Source organism: Chiloscyllium plagiosum, chromosome 12 (genome assembly GCF_004010195.1).
Source record: "Chiloscyllium plagiosum isolate BGI_BamShark_2017 chromosome 12, ASM401019v2, whole genome shotgun sequence".
Lineage (NCBI taxonomy): Eukaryota > Metazoa > Chordata > Chondrichthyes > Orectolobiformes > Hemiscylliidae > Chiloscyllium > Chiloscyllium plagiosum.
In genome coordinates this window covers 24,901,339-24,926,858 of record NC_057721.1, presented here as the reverse complement: position 1 = coordinate 24,926,858, position 25,520 = coordinate 24,901,339, and the positions used below count along the sequence as shown (strand labels likewise).

General features: G+C 40.8%; 1 protein-coding gene and 1 long non-coding RNA gene across 7 annotated transcripts in view; one reads left to right on the top strand and one right to left on the bottom strand.

The window, feature by feature from the left end:
* Positions 1 to 25,520, bottom strand: part of dmd (dystrophin) — a 2,012,228-nt gene that overhangs the window by 110,223 nt on the left and 1,876,485 nt on the right. For 5 of the 6 annotated variants that reach the window (XM_043700735.1, XM_043700733.1, XM_043700734.1 and 2 more), the window contains one exon: positions 3,270 to 3,331. In XM_043700735.1, the coding sequence (XP_043556670.1) occupies positions 3,270 to 3,331 (62 nt within the window). Of the gene's footprint in view, positions 1 to 3,269; positions 3,332 to 4,653; positions 4,838 to 25,520 lie in introns of those variants that run through there. The other variant, XM_043700738.1, reaches the window with a different exon arrangement.
* The window catches only part of LOC122555072, a 29,166-nt gene continuing 16,747 nt past the window's right edge, over positions 13,102 to 25,520 (top strand). Inside the window, exon 1 of the long non-coding RNA XR_006313150.1 lies at positions 13,102 to 13,189. This is a non-coding gene — a long non-coding RNA (uncharacterized LOC122555072). The remainder of the gene's footprint in view (positions 13,190 to 25,520) is intronic.

Here is a 25,520-nt window from a genome sequence, read left to right as displayed (position 1 = left end):
GATTCTGCTTTTTTTTTTAAAACGCAGTGCTCGGCAATTGCTGAGTTATTAAGTATATTCAATTCTAAGCGAGACAGACTTTCAATCAGTAAGGGCATCAACGATTGAGGGGACAAGACAGGAAAAACTGAGTTAAAAATCAGTCGTGAACTCATTGCATAGTCGAATAGGCTTGATGCACTAAATGGCTAACTTGTGCTCTTGCATTTTATGATCCAACCTTTAGAGGATGAAATGTGCACAAATTCAAAATAAAAACCTTCATATTCAGGACATTGTTGATGCCCATGTTAATACATAAATTTGCCTTTAAGGCACTTTCTGTTGTTTAATTTGAGGCAGCAAACAAGATGGTGACTCGAGTAAAATATCAGTGGAATGACTTTTGCAGATACTATGAGAACTCTTTGACACTGGTTTCAAATGTTCTAATGTAAGAATCTGGGAATGATAAAGAATAACCAGGAACTATGACAACACTAAAAAGATTGAACTGAAATTTCATTTATAATCTGTCATGTCAATTTCAGAATGAGATTGCAGCCTGAAAATACTTGTGTCCTGTTTATTATTGTTGTCTCACATCAGCTCCCTTCTGATTTTAGTGTGTGGTCACTATGGGGGTTGCACTGATCAATGGTGAAGCGTAGGATTTGCGGATGTTGCCTATCTACTACACCTGTATACATTGATAAATCTTACTTTAGTCAATATTTCATACATAAATGCTCAATAGTCAATGAAAGTTTAATTTTTTGTGCAATCCATTGGAATCTTATCCAGAAATGCCCATTTTACAAACATGTGCACACATGCATAGGCTCTCTGATAGTATATCATTCACAGATGTTACATGCTACATAATAAATCAATCACAGTTCATAGGTCTAATGAGTTTCACAACTTAAAATATAAAGTACAATTCATCTCAAATGTCTTCAGGGCTGGCAGGCCACAGGATTTTTCAAGCTTACTCTTTCTTTTTACGTTTTAATGACAAGTTGTGTCTACTAATTCACCAAGGCTATCAATTCTCCAGGTCTTGAATTTGGACTGAATTAAGTACTGTTTTTTGACATAATTTAGCTTGACATTAAAGCAACATCTCATTTTTCTAGCACATTTGCAGATCCAATTGAAATTTATTTTAACTTTTCAATAGTTAAAATGACATAGAACATAAATATCACTAAGGTGAAGAATACAATGCATACTTGTTGCATACTGGAATAAAATGTGTTGTGTACAATTAAGCAACTAGCTTGCAAAGAGTGAGAAGCATTAATTTTAGAATGATCTGTGCTCTGGACATTGGTGGAAAATAAACACATCAGTAATCTTCTGTTGACTATAGATCTTTAATGCTCTATAGGATAACACACTTGCAACAATAGCAAATTACGAGTTCCCCATAATGACACTGGGTTCAAAAAGGAACAAGAGTTTATATTTTTCTAATCATGTAGATTGAAACATTTTATTTGAAATTATTCAAAATCAATGTTCTTTGTTCTGCTAGTTGCATATGAACAAGAATGTTTGGTACTGTGACACATTATAGTCTAATGCGGGAAAACGTCAATCAAACTAGCACGAGAAGGGTGTACACCATGTATGAGCAGAAATTCTCTGTGCTGCTCAAGACTTATGGTGGCGTCTCAATTATCTGTTTTCCTGCTTCTATGAGATTTCTGCAGGAGAAAGCCTTACTGCAAAGACCACAGATGTTTATTTTCTTGTATTTCATCTTTTCATTGTGAATAATGAAGGCACACAATGTTACTTTTATCGCTTCTATGTTGTACGGGTCTTTATTCCTGCTCCCAGAAATATGACCATCTTGTACATTTAAGAAATAATTTTGGGGACTCCGTGTGCCAGCTATCGACAATGGAATCTTGCTATTATGGCAAACAAAGGCAGTTCCAACGTATGTTTGCTCCACCACATATTCTCCAAATATAACTTGTTTTAACCACAGACAAAACAAATTCTAACAAAAGCAGAGTCATCTCACAGGACTGAACAATAATCAATGAAAAGTTAATATTAATTCAATATTAAAAGAAAATGCTAATGCAAATACCAATCAAATATGGTAAACAGCATTAACAATATTTCAGGTATGTTTCTTTTACCACACCCCCCCCCCCCCATTCTCTGATGACCCCTGAAAAGTATTAACACTTTCTCAGTGAAAGATTAGATTACACTACATTACATTACAGTGTGGAAACAGGCCCTTCGGCCCAACAAGTCCACACCGACCCGCCGAAGGGCAATCCACCCATACCCCTACATTTACCCCTTACCTAACACTAGGGGCAATTTAGCATGGCCAATTCACCTGACCTGCACATCTTTGTGACTGTGGGAGGAAACCGGAGCACCCGGAGGAAACCCACACAGACACGGGGAGAACGTGCAAACTCCACACAGTCAGTCGCCTGAGGCGGGAATTGAACCCAGGTCTCTGGCGCTGTGAGGCAGCAGTGCTAACCACTGTGCCACCGTGCCGCCCAATGTTGTGGTATGCAACCTTCATTCACATCTCACACAGTGCTCTGCAGGTTTCACTGGGAAAGTAGGAGAAAGTGAGGACTGCAGATGCTGGAGATCAGAGTCGAGAGTGTGGTGCTGGAAAAGCACAGCAGGTCAGGCAGCATCCAAGAAACAGGAGAATTGACATTTTGGGCAAAAGCCCAAAAGACTCCTGATGAAGGGCCTTTCATCATGCAGAGCACTGTGTGAGATGTGAATGAAGGTTGCATACCACAACATTGCCTGTAAACAGAGGCCCATGGAAATAAAGGCATAGGATCTAAAAGGAAAATTCAAGCAAACCTAGAAATATGGGCTGCAAATAATTGACCACATGCAGACTGCATTCCAATGCAAAGTGCGAACTGCTGCTTTGCAATGTATAAGCTTTCACAAGAAAACCTTTCACAACTATTGATTATATTTGACATAAATTAAGCTTTGAATTGTGCTGTAAAGTAGACGGTAAACGATTCCTGTGAAATTGTAGAAATAATCAGTCATAACTAATGCATTGAGATTAGAATGCCTTCTTTTCCATTTTAAAAACTTTCATCCTTTCAGCTAGATCTTGACTCCTGGGCAGTTGAAATTATGGTTCATCTCCAGCTATACTTGCAGGGTCTTTTCACAAATACATCCTCTTCATAAACAAAGCAAGTCATTACAAATTGTGGTGAAACATTGTGAAAACTCAAAAAACGCAGCATGCTCAAAGGCTTTCTCACCTAGTGACTGATACAGCTCTGTCATCTTGGGATGATCCCAGCAGGTAGTCTGGGTCTGGTGGCTGAAAGACACACGAAAAGAAAAGGATTTGGAATTAGCTGAACCTGAGCAGATAAAAGCTGTGTTCTCACATAACGAGAGCGAAGCCTTTGAATATTTCTTCTGCTTGACCTTTTCATTCTCTTATTGCCGATTAACTAATCTGGGCAGCTTCAGAAGAGGAGCAGCACAGCAGTAGACTTTGCTCCTTTTCACTTTGGCAGCTTCCTAAATACGCTAAGGAGCTCAGGATAAGTTTGGAAGACAAGTGGATCACTGAATATATATATTAAAAAAGCAAGCTTCTGTGCCAATTACTAGCCCAGAAGCTCACTTTGTATGCAGACAGCATGGAGGCTGCAGGTATTTGCTTTGGCCTAAACAAATATTGCAGTTTTTTTTCAGCATTTGAAAGGAGGTGATGACTATCAATTTACACAAGCTCGTAAATGGGCAGCAAGAAACCAAGGCTGATGAAAGTCTGGTTCTTTTGCACGGCTGTCATTTTCAATAGCTGGTTCTTTAATAGTAAACTAGCGGGGGCAGAGCACAGTGTGAAGTCGTTCCTAGGGTTTGTCGACTCAGCACTTCTGGGGGGTGTTCTCAAATCCACTTGAAATGATCACAGCATTAGTATGATCAAGAGAAGGCGGCAGGAAACAAAAGGTGGGTGCGTAGAAGGTGAGGGTGGCGAGAGCACAGAACACACACACACAAAGTGCTGCTCAAGGTCGTCACCTGCCGACTTCATCTGGATTAGTCCACACCGTTGTTAGTAGCGGAATGCAACAAACAGTTAAAACAGAAAATGATTTCTTATTCAGAGTTCATTTACGGTCATGTTCGTCTGTCCGCAGAAGCCTGCCTCCACCCGACCCTTGCTCACTGGTCTCTCTCAAAAGAGTTCACAACTTCTTTTGTTGGCCTTTCCGGCTTTCTTCTGCTCCAGCAGTCACCAAAGCCGGGTCGAGGCGGCATTAACTAATCCTGCACCAAAGCAGCTAGAGGCGGATTCCTTTGTCGGGGGGAGTGGTGAGAAACCTCGGGAGAGCTCCCTCTCCCCACCCCGCTCACCTGTCACTTTACAAGCTACAAAGAGTCAGAGGAACTTTCAAGTGAAACCCTGCAGCAGAGTCCAGATTGTAACTTCTGTCTCTCTCACACTCTCACACACCTGTATGACACACTCCAGCTTGCCACCGATTCTGAAGTGGGGAAACTATCACGATACCTGCACTGGGAAACCGACACGAGGAGGGAGGGAGGGGGGGGAAGACGACACCGTTCCAAGTTACCGCACTCCAGCGAGTCAGGGCAATGGGACGACTTTCTCGGTTTACCTACCCCGTCAGCTGTTCCCTCATGATGCTGAAGCAGTTAGTCCGAACAACACACAGCCCGTGGGTAAGAAATGGAGCGCACCACACACACAAAAAGCAGCGCTGGAGAATTGCTGCTGTGCTGAACAGCCGACAAGGAGTAGGAGGGAGCAGGGAGGAGCTTACACACGCTCGCTCTCTTCCCCCCCTCTCCTCTCCCCACTGAAGCTCCCGCAGAAATTGCAGCTTTTCACAGCAGGTCGAGCTGGATTGAAGAGAAGGGGGTTGAGGACACGGATGCCACAAATGGCAGCTCGGAATTATACATAATTCCCACCCTCTGACCCTGGACAACGGTTGAGAAACGGACCGTCCTTTTATTTTCCGCACCAGGGCAATGCTGAGGGTCTGTTCAGACAGCCCCCGCCCCAAGTACAAGCAGCCTCAGTTTTGAAGACCTTTGCACTGCTTCCACATACAAACCACAGGGCTTCAGCAACGGCTCAGTCGCCCTCCACCCGTCCCCGCGCAGCAGAAACAAGAAAATCATTTACAACGCACAAATCGTGTGGGGTGGTGGTGCTTGCTTTTAAATAAAATCCACTGATCCCATATTGCAAGGTAGCTGCCCTCCCCAAATTCTAACTCCTTTACAAAACGCAAGGGAAGTGGAGCTGACGGCCGAATCCCCTTATCGGCCAGTTGATTGATCTTTGAATGAACAAAGAGCCGAGTGTCTGAAGCGCTCACTCCAGATCGGCAATCACGGAGCTGTACTCTGATCGGAGACGATTGAGTCACGTCAGTAGTGTATGACAATAAAGCGTACAATGCCATTCCATCACTTCCCCAGGCACGCCGTGCCAGCAGCTTCAATGCTACCAGTTTCCCCCTCCTACTTGCCAGTGAAAGCTACGATTACATCAGGTGTCTGTTGGCTTACTGTTTGGTAAAATACTTCTGTGGAGTAATTACAGTGAATGACATGGAAGGCTGCAGCTGGTGGACACCTGACGAATACATCCCGACCTACAGGACAAGGTGGCTCACTGCAAACGGACTCGAATGACTTCAGTCATCAGAAGGGTGTGTTCGGACGACACTTTGGAACTGAGACAGGGTGATTGTAGGAGTGGGCACTAGTTAGAATCCAAGACGTCAAAAGACTGTTGATTTGATTTCCAGTTAAAATTTCCCAAAGGTCGAACAACTCTGGCTTTAGACCAGTCTGTCCCCTCAAAGCCAATTAGGAAACCTCATAACCCGTGTGGGCAGCACGGTAGCTCAGTGGTTAGCAGTGCTGCCTCACAACGCTAGAGACCCGCGTTCAATTCCCGCGTCAGGCGACTAACTGGGTGGAGTTTGCACATTCTCCCCGTGTCTGTGCGGGTTTGCTACGGTTTCCTCCCATAGTCCAAAGATGTACAGGTTAGGTGAATTGGCCTTGCTAAATTGTAAATTGCACGTGGTGTTAGGGGTGGGTCGGTGTGGACTTGTTGGGTCGAAGGGCCTGTTTCCACACTGTAAGTAATCTAATCTAACACGTTGAATGTTACGATTTTCGGTCCAGGTAAGAATGTTGATCTCTCAGCATTTTCAGTTAATCGACTCTCAAAGAAATTCAAAGTCATACAGCATAAGTTTTCAGGCCCTAAATGATGGTAGACAAATCCTGAAAATAGCAGTGCTGGCTGGTGTGCTAATTTCCTGAGACAGTTTCTAACAGTGGCCACTTTGGAGTTCGAGCCCACTAAGTCTGGGTGCCTGCCCTCTTGTGGAGCACAGCCACTAAGTTCAGGCTGAGTACTGTATTTGGTTTTGGTTGGTCTCCAGCTTTACCAACAATGACAGGGCTTGTCCAACTGACTGGAGGTAGCAACAAGTGCACGGTCGGGTGCGAGTGCCCCAGGATAGGCCCCCAGGTGCTCTTTTGTCTGCCTGAGTGTGAACGCTGCTCTGTAGAGTGACCATCATCCCCCAAAGTGGCCTGGTTGCATTTTCAAATTATAATTTGTTTCTTTTGGTGATGGGGCATCTTAATGTTGAAGTGCTCTCTCAGTTATTTACCTTTTACTGCTGTTTGCTATTTTTCTGCAGCAGGAAGTCTTCTAATTGCCTCTGCAGCTTCAAGGACATGCCTGCCACCATTATTTTGAACCTGTTTCCAAAGTAATCAAGGGAGTGCTCCATTCAAACTCTCAACTAGTGATTATTTCCTTCAGACAAGTTTGGATGATCAGGATATAGAATTATGGGAGAAGTCTACAGGCCTCCAAATAGTAACCACAATGGAAGAAGAAGTATACAAGATGATATATTGGGTGCTTGTCAGAAAGGAATAGCAATCATTTTGGGTGATTTAAAACATCATATAAATTGGAAAAATCAGATTGGTTATAATAACCTCTTTGAGGAGTTCATAGAATAATTCTGAAATACTTTGTTCAAGTCGCACATTCTGGAACCAACCAGGGGGCAGGCTATACCAGACCTGACACCATGCTGAGTAATTAATCCCCTCAGAGTAAAGGCATCTCTAGATCACAGTGACCACAATATTATTGAATTTTGCATTCATTCTGAAAGGGAGAAGAAAGGATTTAAGACAAGTACTTGATACTTAGAAAAGGGCAACTGTGTGGGCATGAAAGCTGAGCTAACTGAGTTGAACTAGCATATTAGACTATGAGATAAATTAGTGCAAAAGGAATTACAGACATTTAAAGGAGTACTTCAGAAAATGCATTTCTACTGCAGAGCAAAGCTTGAAGGGAAATACCCTGTTACTGTGGTCAATAAAATAAGTTAAAGCTTCCGTCAAATTTAATGAAAAACCATATGATCGACAAAGGCCCCTGGCAGGTCAGGTGACTGGTCAGAATATGAAAAGGCTGCATTTTATATTTTATTACACTGAGGAGCATATGCAATACGATCTAGGGAGATACTTGTTCATGCACTAATGAAGGTGTTTTATTGAAAAATGTCTGCATGCATGTCTTTGTCATTGGGCTGGCTACCAATTTGAGAAAAAGCTGTGTTTCCTGATGCTCAAGGTGCTTACCATTATTACCTGTGAATAGTTGGGGACATGTTTGCAGGCGAATGAATAAAGAGATCAGGGTTGGGAGGGGAAACAGTTGAGATGGCCGGAGAAGAGAGAACTGATGGGGCCCATTAACACTGTCCCCCAGTGAACCCAATCATGCCCCATCCCTGTCCATTCCATCCCCCTATGTACCATCTTCACAGGCTTTTACTGTTACCACAGCAGCCCATCCATTCTCTCCCCTCCAGCCCCATTTGAATCTCGCACCTGCTCTGTGCACATGCGCATTGCAGACTTTTGCGCAAGACATAATAATGTTCAGGGCCTGGAACTGTATGTAGGCGCATTGCCATGTGAATACGGATGCACAGTCAACCCAAGCATTCATTGCCACCAAACATTGCCTATAAAGAAATTATTAAATTAGAGTATGAATGTAAGCTAGCTACAAATGTTAAAAAAAGCAAGAGTTTATACAAGTATCTGAAAAAGAAAATAATAATTAAAGTGAATGAGAATGGGTAGTTAAGATATAAACTGCCTGTGTTTTCACTACAGACAATACAAAAAGCATCCCAGTAACATCTATAAATGGGGAAGAAAAGAGCCTCTTTAAATAATAATCACTAGGGAAGCAAATGGATGGAGTTGTGGGTTGATCAGCTTCCTGTTCCAGATGGACTTCCTCCTAGGGTCTTAAAAGAGGTAGCTAGTGAGGTAGTAGATACATTGGTCTTAATTTTCCAAATTTCATGAGATTCTGGAAGGATTCAATCAGATTGGAAAGTAATAAATAAATCCTGTTTATTCAAGAAGGGACACTGGCACTAATCAGGATACTATAGATAAGGAAGCTTCCCATCTGCTGTGGGGAAGGTTTGAGAATTGATTGTTAAGGAAATTAGAACTGGAGACTTGGAAAACCTCAAGGCAATTGAGAAGAGTCAGCCTAAGTTTGTAAAAGGGAAATAGTGTTTTATTAATCTGTTTGGAATTCTTTGAAATAACATGCACTATGAATAAAGGGGAACAATTGGTATGGTATACTTATACTTTCCAGAAGGCATTTGACAGTTCCAGATAAAACATATTTGTACAAAGTAGGAGCCCATTGTATTGGGGTAACATACCACCATATATCAAATATTAGCTTTTTTTTCAGATTGGCATCAGGATGTTTGGAGTGGGGTTGAGCAGGGGTCTGTGCTTGGCTTTCAATGTTATAACAATGACTTTAATGGGGGGATCAATGGCATGGTAGCTAAATTTGCAGATGACACAAATGTTGGAAGGAAATAAGTTTTAACAAGGATGCAGATGGATTGAGTGGGCATGGATAGGGGAAATGGACAAGGTCTTTTGCCTGGGTTGGGAGAGTCCAGAACTAGAGGGCATAGGTTATAGTGAGAGGGGAAAGATATAAAAGGGATCTAAGGGGCAACTTTTCACACAGAGTGCTGTTTGTATGGAATGAACTGCCAGAGGATGGGGTGGAAGCTGGTACAATGACAACATTGAAAACCCATCTGGATGGGTATATGAATACAAAGAGTTTAGAGGGTTATGAAACAAGAGCTGGCAAATGGGACTAGATTAATTTAGGATATCTGGTTGGCATGGACGAGTTGGACCAAAAGGTCTGTTTCTGTGCTGTACATCTCTATGACTTTATGTGCAGGTTAGTTGAATTGCCATGCTAAATTGCCCATAGTATCCAGGGATGCAGAGGCGAAGTGACATGCAAGGTTCCAGGGATAGGGTGGGGTCTAGGTGCGATGCTCTTTGGAAGGTCGGTGCAGACTCGATGGGCCAAATGGCCTGCTTCCACACTATTCTATGATGAAAAATCCAATACATGGACTACAACATGGGGAAATGTGAAGTTGTAGCTGGCAGGAAGAATAAATACGTAAAGTATTGTTTAAAAGGTGAATAACTGCAGAATTACAAGGTGCAGAGGGATGCAAGTGCTCTGGTGCATGAGTCACAAAAGAATGCAGGTATTGGCTAATGGAATGGTATCCTTGCTTATGAAAAGAATTTTACATAAAACTAAGGATGCTATGCTTCAGTTGTACAGGGCATTGGTGAGACCACATCTTGAACAAACTGTGCAACTTTGGTTTTATTTAATGAAGGATGTAAATGCAATAAAAGCAGATCAGAGGAGGTTTACTAGATTTACTGGAACGAATGGGTTGACAACTGTGGAAAGATTAAAAGGCTGGGTTTGTTTTCACTAGAGTTTCATTCAAAGAGCAAGTGGTAATTTAGTTTCTTATCTAAGATCCTAAATGATCATGACAAGGTGGACGTGGAGTGGTGTTTACTTTTGTGGGTGACTTAGAGGGACACTGTTTTAAAATCAGGGCTTGCCCTTTTAGATCAGAGATGTGGAGAAATCTTTTCTCTCAGAGTTGTGCAACTTTGGAACCCTACCTCAAAAGGTGGTAGAGGCAGGGTCTGTAAATATTCTTGTTTGGCAAGACAATCAATCACTGGATAAATGGGAAAATGAAATTCAGAACACAAACAGATCAGCCAAGAATCATATTGAATTTTGGAGCATGCTTGAAAGGCCAAATGGCCTACTCCTGCTTCTAATTCATATAGTCATGTGACCAGGAAAGAATCCCGGCTCCATTTCTCACCCCGCTTCAAAAGTTCGACCTGTGGTTCATTGCTTTGAGAAAAGAGAAATACAGAAATCCTTCCTAATAAACTAGAACTCCGTTAGTTGTGGAAAATTTTCAACGTTGCAACTGCATTTCAGTCCAAATTCCTGAAGAAAACTCCCATTGATCACTGCAGCAGCGGAGCTAATACATAAAATTTACCTCAGCAATTTGTACTGAGTACTAATCCACAGGTGATAACAACCTCTGATAGCTTATGTAACTGTTTTGGATAAAGAAAATAGATGTTTTTCATACAAGTCTGTGATTGATCTAATCCTCAGCCAATCGTCAGACTTGGGCACTTTTTAATAAGGCAACCAGGTAGTGACCAGTTGCAAGACACCTGCATGATTTATTTACTTTAACGAGACCAAAATATGCCTTTTAGTTTTCCAGACTAGTCAAGATAAGTTGACTCACTAAAGAAGTCAATTGAACCATGATCCATTTTGATCTTTATTATGCACTACCATACCTCATGGTCTACTGGCCCATTAAGACATTGGGTGAAATTCTTCCACCAAATTCTGAACCCAAATTTAATGAACACCATTCTCCGTTAAAAATCTAATAAGTGAAACAATGCCAGGCCGATGACAATACTCAATAATTGACTGCTGTGGAGGAAAGAGGATTTGCATTTTTGAAGTGCCCCTCATGTCCTCGGCATGTTCCAAAGCACTTTTTATGGAAGAATTGATTTTAAAATGTGGTTATTGTTTTTTAGAAAAAGTGGCAATTTACTGGCATTTAGTAAGGTGGAAACTTGAGGTGTTGGACAGCAAACAATGCCACATAAGAGGTGTGGATAAATGGGGCATTTGCCAGAGGAAGTTGTGCTTTGACATATCACTTGGCACTTGAGAATAATTAGTTTGATGATAGCAGTGGCTCTCGTTTAATTTTTTTATGCGGAATGTAATTTGGAGAAAAAGCTCAATCCAAAACTACATGACATAAAATAGACTGAAAACCTGGGACGTTTCTCTCTGGAGTGTAACAAGTTGAAGGGTGACCTCACTAAGATTGATAAAATCATGAGGGGCATAGATCAGGTGAATGACAGGAGTCTTTTCCCTAGGGTGAGGGAGTTCTAAACTAAGGGGCATGTTTTTAAGGTGAAAGGCGAAAGATTTAAAAGACATGAGGGCAACCTTTTTACACAGGGAGTGGTTTGTGTGTTGAATGAACTGCTGGGGGAAGTGGTGGATGCAGGTACAGTTACAAAGTTAAAAAGATATTTGGATAAATTTATGAATAGGAAAGGTTAGAGGGTCATGGGCCAAGCGCAGGCATGTGAGACTAGTTTACTTTGGGAACATGGTCGGCATGGATTGGTTGTTTCTGGTCTGTTATGACTCAATGACTCTTCAAAGGTCAACCAGAGACTTTTCCTTCTTTTGAAATCTATTCCCTATTTCAGTAGCAAGTCTTGGCTATTCATCACATAGGTTATACAACATTTCCCCAAACTCTATCCAAATGAGGTACTCCAAATACCTCAAACATTTCAAGAAAAATATCCATTGGGCAAGCACAACATTAGAAAACTTTGGCACTTTCTGAAATCTGGTACAAAGACAATCACAATCCAAGCTTAAGGCAAATGTCCATTTAATGGTGTAACAATTGAGTGACGACTCTTGTTCAGAAAGTGGAAAGTGCGGAGCTTCATTGCTTCAATTTCTAAATTACTGATAAGTGTTTTTGAAATGCCAAATTGTTAAATTACTTTTCTTTCTTACTTATCCCAGTCCTTCAATCTATTTCAATCCCCGTCCACCTCTCTAACTCTCTTTCAGAACCTAACCTGACATTGGATTCACCCACTCATATTCACCCTTCTTTTAAATTTTTCTCTGCTTATTTCTCAATTTTTAGTTTCATTGGTTTGGGAGATAGACTGTCCCATTGTTTAACAGGGTCAAAAAGATACTCGGTTTCCCTCAGTAAGCTGGTTTCAGTTTGTCCTTGCACATTTCTGGGCTAAACATTTGAAAAGCTAAACCTGTAGAGAACAGTCTAACAGGCCCCACTGCAACAAATTCTGGGTCAACACTGCAGCAAATTCTGGGTCAACATATTCATCGATGGGGTTACTTCCTCAAATAACAAACACTAAATACCCTCTTAAATATCCTCACTTTCTTTTCCTGTAAGGATCTCAATTCTAAAATGCATTCACATCTGCTTGTCCTTGAATACAATGCCAAAGCAAGAGAGATCTTGGAGCTTCTGATCATTATTTAATTAGTTAGCAACAAACCAAATTGGTCTAATTAATTGGTTAGCTACAAAATAATGTGCATTCATTTATGCACCTTAACAATATAATAATAAGTGAATGTATTAGGGCTGTTAAGTTTTAGTCTTGTACCGTAACAGTGACCATGCTAAATGTTGAAGTAATTGCTTGCAACCATGCTCTATTCCTTTAATTCTGGCCTTTGTTGCACCTTTGAAAAATGTGACTTCAACTGTTAAAGGCCTAAGCTTTGGAGTTCAATTCCTAAAACTCTCCAGCTCTCTATACTCTTTTAAAAGACTCCTTCAAACCTGTCTCTTTGACCAATTTTTTGATCATGTGACTGAAGACTTTATTGGCGTCAAATTATGCTGCTGCTAATGTACTTACGCTAAGAAATTTATCTGTTTAGACTTTTGATGCATCTTCCTTTACATTCCTTTCAATGGCACTTTATAGGTCAATGCATCAGGTACAACATCTGTTGGTTCACCTCTTAAACAATCATCCAGGGCCCCAAATGCTCCTTCTGAAGTGAGACAGCACATTTCCCTGTGCTGTTGTCTACTGGATAGATTTTCTGAAACAGGTTTGAAAAATTTTTCTTTCCTCTCAAACTTATTTTCATATCACTGAATATAAAACTGCAATGAATCATGGTGGCATTTTTAAAATCGTAAAAATAATTCAGCCTTAATATATTTAAGAGTGATAATGTAGTATAGTTTCATTTATAACCTAAACAATAGGTTTATCACAAAAAAAACTCAGTGAATACACCATCTCTCAGTAAGGTACAGGTAAACTCACCATAGTCTTATCACACCACAGGGCTACTCTCCCATTAATGAGAGATGACTGTTGGTGGTTTAATGTGAGGGTCACCATGTCTCAGGCAAGAGGAGACGTTGAGAAGGGGAATCCTTCTTGGTTTACACCTCTCAGAAACTCAATTTTAATGAATGAAAGTGACTGTCTGGACATATTGGTATATAGTGACTGTATAAAGTGAATGTACTGTATAAGGTGACTGTCTAGATATATTGGTACATAGGGTCAACTATTTAGTAAATTAGGAAAAAAACAAAATGTTTGACAGCATTTACTACTGTCCTTACACCAAGACAAAAAAACAAGTTTAATTTTTCAAATCTCCTCAAAGACCTGTAAATTAGGCTAAGTAGTAGAAATTCCGAATGGTGACAAATTCACCACAGTGGAGACGATCGGTTTTTCAGTAGGGTTGGCTTCTAGGGCAAAGCTTCGCAAACTAGTACAAAATATCAATTTCAGCTGCATGCAAGTTTCAGTTAAAATTCTGGTGCTGTTGCATTCATGCAAATTACTTTGAGAAACGAACACAACAAAACACTAGGGCACTGTTTTTGCTTCTCAAAGTACAGTTTCTCGCACATGAAATCATCAGCATTGATTGGTGCAATATCCAGGACTTGCCACTCAATATTTCCTTCAATTGCCACTTTGACCTCCCTACCTTTTGATTTTCCAATCTAATCTTGCAAGTGGAAACTGAGGGAAAAATATCTCCTCTTCTTCTTCAAGGATTCCCTGCAGCCCTTCAAACTTCAGCAACTTTACACCAGCAGCCAATGTCCTCACTTTCTTCAGTGTAGAGGTTGTTGGGTACATGTGGCAGGGAAAGTGCCCTCATAATAGAATCCTTGCAGTGTGGAAGCTGGCCTTCAGGACATTGAATCTACACCGACCCTCCCAGAGCATTTCTTCCAGACCCAGAGCCCTGTGCTATCGTCACAACCTTGCATTTCCCATGGCTGATCTACCTAGCTGTGGACACTATGGGCAATTTAGCATAACTAATCCACCTAACTTGCACATCTTTAAACTGTGGGAGGAAGCCCAAACACTTGGAGGAAACCCATGCAACACTGGGAGAATGTGCAAACTCCACACAGGCCTTTTTTTAAAAAAAAAACAAAATTAGTTCAAGAGTCTACATCTGAAATGTTGTACTGACTGAAATCTGGAGGGCATGCTCTGCATGTCATATCATTTCTATTATCACTTAGTATTTCTTTCATTTCTCCATACCATTTGAGCATCTTTCGATGACCTTTTGGTCTTTGAGTGATTGCTTGTTGTCTCACCAGGATGATCTTTGTATATCAGCTGTCACTTTTCATCTCATTCCAACATCTCAAAAACACTTGCCTGCTATTTAACCCACTAGCTTCCCTCTATGATAGAAATCAGAATTTTTCATGCCTTTTAATCCATTGTTTTATGTTGTTTTGCCCATTAAGTGGCAAATTTATCTTGAACTTATACTTCTGATGTAGTGTCAACAATAAAAGTATTAAGTTACTAAGATTAACTTGATTAATATTAACTTGATTAGAGATCATAGAACAACAAAGCAGAAAGGAGACCATTCAATGTATTTTGCTTCGGCCAGTATTTTGAATGAGCTATCAAATTAGTTATCCTTCTGCCCACCCCAGGGAAGAGACTTTGTCGATTTATCCTATCCATGCCCCTCAATTTTATAAACCTCAATAAGGACCTCAGCCCCTGATGCTCCAGGAAAAAAACAGCCCCAGCCTATTCAACCTGTCCCTACAGCTCAAATCCTCCAACCCTGACAACGTCCTTGTAAATCTTTTCTGAACCCATTCAAGTTTCACAACATATTTCCAATAGGAAGGAGACCAGGATTGCATGCAATATTCCAAAAGTGACCTAACCAAAGTCCTGTACAGCTGTAACATGACCCCCAATTCCTGACCAATAAAGGAAAGCATACCAAACGCCTTCTTCACTATCCTATCTACCTGTGACTCTACTTTCAAGGAACTATGAACCTGCACTCCAAAGTCTTTCTGTTCAGCAACACTCCCGAGGACGTTACCATTAAGCGTCCAAGTCCTGCTAAGATTAGGGTGAAAGGGGAAAGATATAAAAGAGACCTAAGGGGCAACCTTTTCACACAGAGGGTGGTACATGTATGGAATGAGCTGCCATAGGAAATGGTGGAGGCTGGTACAACTGAAACATTTAAAAGGCATCTGAATGGGTATATGAATAGGAAGGGTTTGGAGGGATATGGGCGGGTGCTGGCAGGTGGGACGAGATTGCGTTGGGATATCTGTTCGGCATGGATGAGTTGGACAGAAGGATGTATTTCCATGCTGTACATCTCTATGACTCTATAAACCAGCAAATTTTATTTATTTGTTTCTACTTTCTGTTGTTTTTCTAAATCAGTCAATAAAATGTCAATAATTAATTAGTAGAAAAAAGTGCTTCCAAGACCCTTCTCAAGAAACAATGGCTGATTTTATGTTTGATTCTGCAAGATTACGAGTTCAGATTTTTGATTTTATTGGCAGTTAATTCACTACTGACGGTTTTATAATCCCATTTACAATGATACAAGGGCGGTACAGTGGCTAAGTGGTTAGCATTGCTGTCCCACAGCGCCAGGGACTCAGGTTTGATTCCAGACTTGAACGATGGTGTAAGTTTGCATATTCTCCCCATGTCTGCATGAGTTTCCTCTGGGTGGTCCAGTTTCCTCCCTCAATCCAAAGATGCGCAGGTTAGGTGAATTGGCCAAGCTAAATTGCCCATAGTGTTCAGGGATGTGTAGGTTAGGTGACTTCGTCAGGGGAAATGTAGAGTAATGGTGTAGGGGAATGGGTCTGGGTGGGAGAGTCAATGTGGACTTGTTGGGCCAAATGGCCTGTTTCCACACTGTAGGGACTCTACTATACTTAAAGATAGATAATTTAGAATTATGATAATTGGCATATGTCTCGAGCCTAATATAGTAGTTTTGTTTTGTTTTATATATAGCTCTCTTCACGTTAGTATGGCCTCATACTCAAAACTTTTGTGACCATCATTCACAGGATATTGTCCTACTGATGCATTTTGATGTTTACTTGATTACATTTGATAAAGATTATTATATTGAAATGCGTTGTGGGTCACATTGAGAAATTAACTTCCATTTTATTCGGGCTTTTAACATAATAAGATGTCCCAATGTGCTTTTTTGGAGTCTGATCAGACACAAACCGACAATGAGGTGCATAAACTGATATTAAGGCAAAGGATCAAAAGCTTGATCAAAGAGGTCGATTGTAAGGAGAATCTTGAAGGATGTTGAAGAGGTAGAAAGGTGGAGAGATTTATACAGGCATTTCAGAGCTTGGGTCTCAGACAGCTGAGTACATGGGTGGGTTGACATAAACCAGAGATCCCCAGGAGGCCAGAATCAGAGATGCATGGCTATCTTGGAGGATTGTAGTGTTGGAGAGAATTACAAAAAGAGAGTGATGAAGCCATGGAGGAGTCTGAAAACAAGGATGAGAATTTAAAAACTGAAGTACTACTGCATCATGAAATAATGCACACCATTAAGCACAGGACTGAGACTGTGGCTTTGGATATAGGCAGCAGAATTTTGAAAAAAAACCCCACAAGTTTATGGACCCTACTATTGACAATAATGGCATACAACTGATAGCTATCAACATTCTTCAGAATTGAAATTTTATATCCGGGTGGGAATCTCAGCAATAGTACAATTTGAATTTCATCAAGTATCATGTTATTAGGTATATTCTGTGAAGAGACAATAATGTCAGATTAATTCTGTTTCACTGTTATGCCAAACCTGTTGTCGGGTGTTAAGTTACCAGGCATTAAGAAGAAAGAAACAACATGCACTTATGTAGTATCTTTCATGTCCTCAGGACATTGCAAATTGCTTCACACCCAATAAACTATTTTTGAAGTACAGTTGTATTGTCCTATTGTACTATCAGCAAATGCTGCAGCTAATTAAACACAGCAGGATTGTACAACACCAATGAGAAAAATAGCTATGAAATCTGTTGTAGTGGTGTGAGTTAAAGATAAATATTGTTTAGAATACCAGGAGATCGCCTGTTTTCTTTGAATAAGGATTCTTTATATCCAACTGAGAGGGCACTTTGACAATGTGGCATCTTTGTACCGGATATCAGCTTAGCTTATGTGCTGTGGATTCTGGAGTGAAGCTTGAACCTACTTCCTTACGATTCATGCATAAGAACTATCACTCAGACAATGCTAATAACCTTTATTTTAAAAAAATGTAAGTTCACCGCCATGGTGTTATTAAAATGACTTATTTTTACACAGCATTTTGACCACCCAGTGACCTAAAGTGCTTGACAGCTTGAAGCTTTGAAGGGGAGACACTGTCTTATTGTAGGAAAGGTGGCAGCTATGTTACGTGATGTAATTCCTTCAAAAAGAGCAGATAGTACTTCTTAAGGTATTTATTGAGGGATAGATTTTGGCTAGGTCACCAGGGAAACTCCATTGTTCATCTGCAAACAGTGTTATGTATTCTTTTACGGCAACCTGAGAGGGCAAATGGACCCTCAGCGAACATCAGATCAAAGAGATGGCACCTCTGCAATGCAATATCAGCTTTGTTTTAGTGTTGAAGTTCTGGAATAGAACTTGATCCCACAACCTGCAGAGTGGTACAAACTGAGTCACAATAGACCTAAAAATCTTACAATATTCTTTAGTTAACAAATTTCTGCTAGAGTCCACATGAATGACATGGGTTGTGAATATGCCTATGGACAGAAATGAAGGGATTTGAAGCGAAATTTCAAGATAGTAATCTGAGCAAATAATGTTCAGTGGAACAAATGCTTGAACTCAACCTCAGAATGCCAGCTACAAGAGAGAACAAAATACTTTATCCCCTCCGAAAGAAAATTCTTTCAAATATCTTTTAAAAGTTTCATGCCATTTATACTTGTGAGAAAAGTCTTACGAACCTTTTCTGATAATGGTGAAAATAAGATACTTAACAAGAAAAATGAAACTTTTTGACTGAAAAGCATGTTTAAAAACATGAAATATTATATGCATAGAAAGTCAGCAGTAGATTGCACTCCATTTAGTATTAAATTGATATTTATGCAGAAGTCTTGCTCCATTCAAAAACTGGCAGGCTAATTATTGCCTCAGTTGGCACAATTCACATATGTAACTTGTAAAGGACATAAAAGTCACTTTGGACACTTTTTCTGGATGTAAAAACTGTGAGAAAATGAATATGAATGATTTTATTGTCGTGTGGATTTTACAGTGAGAAAAACAGTAAAATACAGTGAAAAGCTTTTCACAATTGTTTTGTGAATATTGAGCAGTTCAGTCTTAAGAGACATTTACAGTAGAGAAGATGGTCATTTGGCACACTGTGCTAATGCTGGCTCTTTGTGGGGATAACTAGTCAGCCCTATTCCCCTGTTAATCTCCATAGCTCAAGACACCTACCATTCACCCTATCCATATCCTTCATTATTAGGTCACCTCTCAACCTCCGATGCTCCAGTGAAAAATGTCCCAGTCTTTCCAGCCTTTCTTTCTAACTCAAACCTTCAATTTTCAGCAACATTTTGGTAAATCTCTTTGCCTCTCTATCAAATCTCCTGTCATTCTCCTTAATTCCAAAGAAAACTACACCCAGTTTTGCCAAGCTAACTTGGAGCCAAAACCCCAATCCCTGGAACCATTCTTGGAAATCTCTCAAGGAATTTCACATCTATCCAACCATGTGGTGACCATAATGGGACATTATATTCTAGTTGTGTGCTAACTAGAGCATTGTAACTGTTCAGCATGACCAATAGTGAAATGGACAGAGAGAGGAGAAAATGATAATTCAAACATACTAAACTTATTTTATTCAAATACTTCAGGTTACCAGAAGAAACTACACCAAGTGTATTAACACCTCCTGTATTAAAATCCTACTTAGATCGTAACTTTAAAAAAAAACTTTATTCACAGTTTTACATCTCTCCAAAATATAGCCTGAAAGTGGGGAAAATAGCAATATCCAAACATTTTTGCAATTTAGCCAAGCAAGCTCGAACCAGATTTATTTTTATTCAAATGAAGCCTTCTCTCTTTCAAGATTATAATGGTGCTGGAAAAGCACAGCAGGTCAGGCAGCATCCAAGGAACAGGAAAATCAATGTTTTGGGCAAAAGCCCTTCATCAGCCCTTTTGCTCAGCCATTCCGGATGAAGGGTATTTGCCTGAAACGTTGATTTTCCTGCTCCTTGGATGCTGTGTGACTTGCTGTGCTTTTCCAGCACCACTCTAATCTTGAGTTTAATCTCCAGCAGCTGCAGTACCTACTTTCGCCTACTTCCCTCTTTCAAGTCCAGCACCGATTTTAGACTTTAACACTGATATTGATTGTGGTAGATTGACAAGATTAAACTCACCCATGTTACTTGCATATAGCTGCTTCAAATCTCCAGTGACCAGCCATAGCAAAGTGCCAGTGCTGCTGTAACCAATCAGAGCCACAGCACTCCAATGTTGCAGTTTTCGGGCCAGGTGCCCATGTCCAGTCAGTGATGAGCTGGAGTTTCTTAGCATGATATTGCACAAGCACAGAGGGGGCAGGCCTCACACAGGCCACGTAACTTCTGACATTAAAGGTGGCACAGAGCAAACAGAATAGAGAAAATAAAAACTCTGCCTTGGCCAAGTTTGGTCTGTGGACTTGCTCCCTTCCAGGAATGCTTTTCTTTGGTCACTGGCAGATTTTTGTCGATTCAGCTGGAGTCCCGAAGATCGCAGGAGTGTTGACAACCCAATCAGAACAGAAAAATGGGCTTTTCTAGGGGAGAAAAGTGGTTCGCAGCTATGTTTAGGATTTTAACTGTATTGGTAATGAAAGGTTAAACAGCAACAACAGTGAGGAGTGCTCCTACAGTTCAGCCAATAACCTGTTCTGCAAACTAAAGAAAATAGATCAGGAGGTTCAAGATTCACTTTTCAATTATACTGGCTGATCCCATCAAAGAAAGCTGAAGACAGGTTCCTATTATCTTCAGTGCCCGTGAGCAGGGAGGATAAAAATTAGTCAGGGCACCAGTTCCTGATCACCTTTTTGTGACCTTTGAAGGAAAATGCATTTGAGTGTTTGGATGTCAGCTGAAACCAGGGTGAAGCCGAGAATTGCGTAATTTACTGATACTCCCATGTCAAAAAACACATCCCCTCTTGGATGAAATATTGATGGGAGACGGGGACTATGGACCATATTACAGCAATAGTCAATGCCTTCATAACAGGCATTCTGTAAAAAAATAAAAATAATACTGAATTGCCACAACTCTTCCATCAGAAGTATTTATGCCCTCGAGAGATGCCTCTCCCAAATTCCCTGGTGAGATGAGGTATTCACAAAGAACATGGGTCAAAAAAATCATCAGCCCTCAGCTCTACATTTCTGTTCATCAAATGATAGAAAACCTGGCCTGCAGGTGAATACTTTCCTGACCAGTGGTTCACACTTTTTACCAGGAGCAATAACTGAATAATTTGTTCATGCAGCAGCTGCTTTCGATATATCTACTGCTTTATTTACTAGATAAAGTAATTCAAATATCACTTGCTCCTCAGACCACAGCAACATTATTTTAACGTTTTGTTGATTGTCTGTGGCAATCTGTGCTGAAAATATAATGGAACTGGTCATTAAATATCTCAAAGGTACTACTTCAATCAGGACAAGGATGCTCAGCTCTGGTTCCTAAGGATTACAAACCCATTAAGAAATGACCATCAGGTTCACTGTGATATTTAATGCAAAATTCCTGAAATTTTCTGCCATGGTGATTACATCAAGCTGGGATTTCAACACCGTCAGGCCCATAAAAGAAATTTGCATGGCAGTTTCGAAACACTTGGAACACAGATGGAATTGAATGTCATCTCACTACACACACACAACAGCTCACTATAAAACATAGAATGAATTGTGCAAACAGTGTAACACACACATTTTGCTGACTGCATTCGCAATTAATTCAATTTCCAGTGATAAAACTTTAATTATTTATGAAAAGAAAATCTGTCAGGATATTTTCTTCTCGAATGCCCAGTCAGGCTGACGTAGCTTTAGTGCTGGTCACTGTTGCTAGGCGACAATCAGTTGCTCGAAAGGGAAGTCAGCTGAATTGTTCAGAGCAAGTTTCAGCAGAATATATATAATTCTTCTTGACACAAGGAAGTTAGAAGTTGCAAATAGGTTTGAATAATATAAACAAAAATATTTTGGATAGCATTGGATTCATTCCTCTCCTGAAGGTGCTGGCTAACCACCAATCGCCATACTGAAACAGTTATACAAGAGGAGCACATGAAATTTTTCCTCTTACTGTCATCATTGTATGACCAATCTGCCGGGAATGACTATCATGTCTCAAGATGACACAGGGTAAAAACAAGGACTGCAGATGCTGGAAACCAGATTCGAGATTAGAGTGGTGCTGAAAAAGCACAGCAGTTCAGGCAGCATCCAAGGAGCACGAAAATCGACATTTCGGGCAAAAGCCCTTCATCAGGAATAGAGGCAGAGTGCCTGCAGGGTGAAGAGATAAATGAGAGGAAGGTGGGGAGAAAGTAGCATGGAGTACAATGGGAGAACGGGGGTGGGGATGAAGGTGATAGGTCAGATAGGAGAGTGGAGTGGATAGGTGGAAAGGAAGATAGGCAGGTAGGACAAGTCAAGATGACACAGTACAGCACTTAGGACCACATCCACCTCGAATCCAGAATGGACAGGTTACCTTGTGGTATGTGTCACCTTTGCCAGCGTGCGATTTTGGGTAAGAATTGTTTGAGCTGAAAATGTGTTGCTGGAACAGCGCAGCGGGTTAGGCAGCATCCAGGGAACAGGAGAATCGACGTTTCGGGCATAAGCCCTTCCGAAACGTCGATTCTCCTGTTCCCTGGATGCTGCCTGACCTGCTGTGCTGTTCCAGCAACACATTTTCAGCTCTGATCTCCAGCATCTGCAGACCTCACTTTCTCCTCTAAGAATTGTTTGAGGTAGCTTGCTGCCAATGATCCTCATTGTGGTTAGTGATAGAGGCAATAAAGGTAGTATGTTGGGGTGGACAGGCTGTTGGGCAGGAAGCAGCGAATGGCAATAAGGGGTTATTTTTCAGCTTGGCAACCTGTGACCAGTGGAGATCCACAGGGATCAATGCTGCATCACAGCTGTTTACAATATACATTCATGACGTGCAGATATACTGTAGTAAAATTTGCAGATGACTTAAAATTAGGTGGAAAGGCAAGTTGTGAGAGGGACGTAAACAGTTTACCTAGAAATTCTGATAGCTTAGTAAATAGGCAAAAAGTTTGCAAGTGGAGTATAATGTAGGAAAATATGAAATTAATCATTTTGTAAAGAAGATCAAAAGAATAGAGCAATATTTAGATGGAAAAAAGCTGCAACACAAAGGGACTTGGGTGTATGTGTTCATGAAACTCAAAGCTAGCACACGTGCAGCAGGTAATCAGGGGGACTAATGGAATGTAGACCCTTATTTCAAGGCAGTTGGAGCATAAGAGTAGGGACATTTTGCTGCAACTGTACAAGATGTTGGTGAGCACTGAAAGAAGTCTTGGTCCCCATATTTAAGGAAAATATCATTTCATTGGAAACAGTTCAGAGCAAGTTCACTGGGATGATACTGGTATGGAGGGACTGTCCTCATAGCAAAGGTTAAACAGCTTGGCACTCTACTCACTGGAGTTTAAAAGAATGAGAGGTGATCTCATTGAAACAAACAAGATTCTTGAGGGTCTTTACAGGGTAAATGCTAAGAGGATGTTTCCCCTCATGGAACAGTCGAGGCCCAGAAGGCATAGTCTCAGACTAAAGGGTCACCAATTTAAAATGGAGATGAGGAGGAATTTATTCGCTCAAAGGTTTGGGAGTCTTTGTAATTCCTAACAATGAAAGCTATGGGGGCAGAATCCTTGTGTATAATTAAAACAGAAATAGACATATTGTACATCAGCATGGGGAGTCAAGAGTTATGGGGAAAAATAGGGGAAAATGGATGTCAGGAATGTCAGATCAGTCTCGAGGTGCTGAATGGCCTACATCTGATCCTGTTTCTTATGATAATATAGTTTTATAGGATGTAGCAATGTAGAGTCACTACAAAAGATGTACTGTACTGAGGGGACAATAATGTTTATTCCATGATAGCAGTAAGTACAACAACATTTGGTCAGGCATAATTAGGAGGACCTTAGAGAGTCAGTACAGTTGGTACTACTCCTTATGAAAGCTGGAATAGAACTCCAGTCTCCACCCACAGGCTGAGAGAGAGTGGATCTGATGTAACAGCTGCATTAACTCCTTAAGAACTATTACTTTAGGCAACATTTTTCCCCAAACATTTTGCACAGAGTTAGCTCATTATACAAGAATGTCCCTAAGTATATTGCAGATAGAAATGCCCCATCTTCCCCCAATGTCTGACTTCACAAATGCAATTCATGCAGTCATAGAGGTGTACAGCACTGAAACAGACCCTTCAGTCCAACTTGTCCATGCTGACCAGATATCCGAAATTAATCTAGTCCCATTTTCCAGCACTTGGCCCATATCCCTCTAAACCTTTTCTATTCATACACGCATCCAGATGCCTTTTAAATGTTGTAATTGGGCCAACCTCCAACACTTCCTCTGGCAGCTCATTCTGTACATAGACAACCCTCTGTATGTAAAGGTTGCCCCTCAGGTTCCTTTTAATTTTTTTCTCTCTCACCCTAAACCTATACCCTCTAGTTCTGGACTCCCCCACCCCAGGAAAAGACCTTGTCTATTTACCCTATTCATGCTCCTCATGATTTTATATATCTCTATAAGGTCACCCCTCAGCCTGTGATGATCCAGGGAAAACAGCCCCAGCCTATTCAGCCTCTCCGTTTAGCTCAAATTCTCTAACCCTGGCAAAATCCTTGTAAATCTTTTCCAAACCCTTTCAAGTTTCACAACATCCTTCCAAGAGAATTCCAAGAGACAAGAATTCCACACAATATTCCAAAAGCGGCCTACTCAATGTTCTGCAGAGCCACAACATGACCTCCCAATTCCTATACTCAATGTTCTGTGCGAGTAATCTTGATGTTTCATACTTTTCTCATTCTGCATTCTCTTAAGACTGGGAATGATGGCAAGTTTCTTGCTTGAGGACTGTTGACCTCGATTCTGATCTATGGATGATTTCTCTGTTGGCGAATCTTTTATCCCTTGGCTATTCTTTATACAGGACATTGTTCTCTGTTGACCTTGTTCATTAGTCCATTATATTATCTCCAAAACACTTAATCTTCTGAAATTCCTTGGCAGAGGAACTCTTCCCTACTCAACTAGTTGCCTTGAAACATCATAATAAAAGCAAAGTACTGTCACTGTTGGCAACAAGTCATATTGGACAGAAAATGTTAACTCTAGTTCACTCTGCACAGATGCTGCCAGCCTTGCTGAGTTTCTCTAGCACTTAGTGTTTTAATATGTCCTTCCAAAACATCCACTGGTTATCCTTTAATCTTTCAACTTTCCATCAAGGAGACAACTGCTCTGTTGAAACAAATAATTTATTTGTTGTGTTATCTTGGTTTTCTAGGGTGGTGCAATTTTTTTTCTGATTGGAAGAGATGGTCTCTTTATGAAGAAGCTTTGATACCTAGGTCAGGCAATCTCTTCTTCTTGCAAAGAGGTTCTTCTGCAGCTGTACAGGGCCCTGGTGAGACCACACCTGGAGTATTGTGTGCAGTTCTGGTCTCCAAATTTGAGGAAAGACATTCTGGCTATTGAGGGAGTGCAGCGTAGGTTCACGAGGTCAATTCTTGAAATGGCGGGACTACCTTACGCTGAAAGACTGGAGCAACTGGGCTTGTATACCCTTGAGTTGAGAAGACTGAGAGGGCATCTGATTGAGACATATAAGATTATGAAAGGATTGGACACTCTGGCAGCAGGAAACATGTTTCCGCTGATGGATGAGTGCTGAACCAGAGGACACAGCTTAAAAATAAGG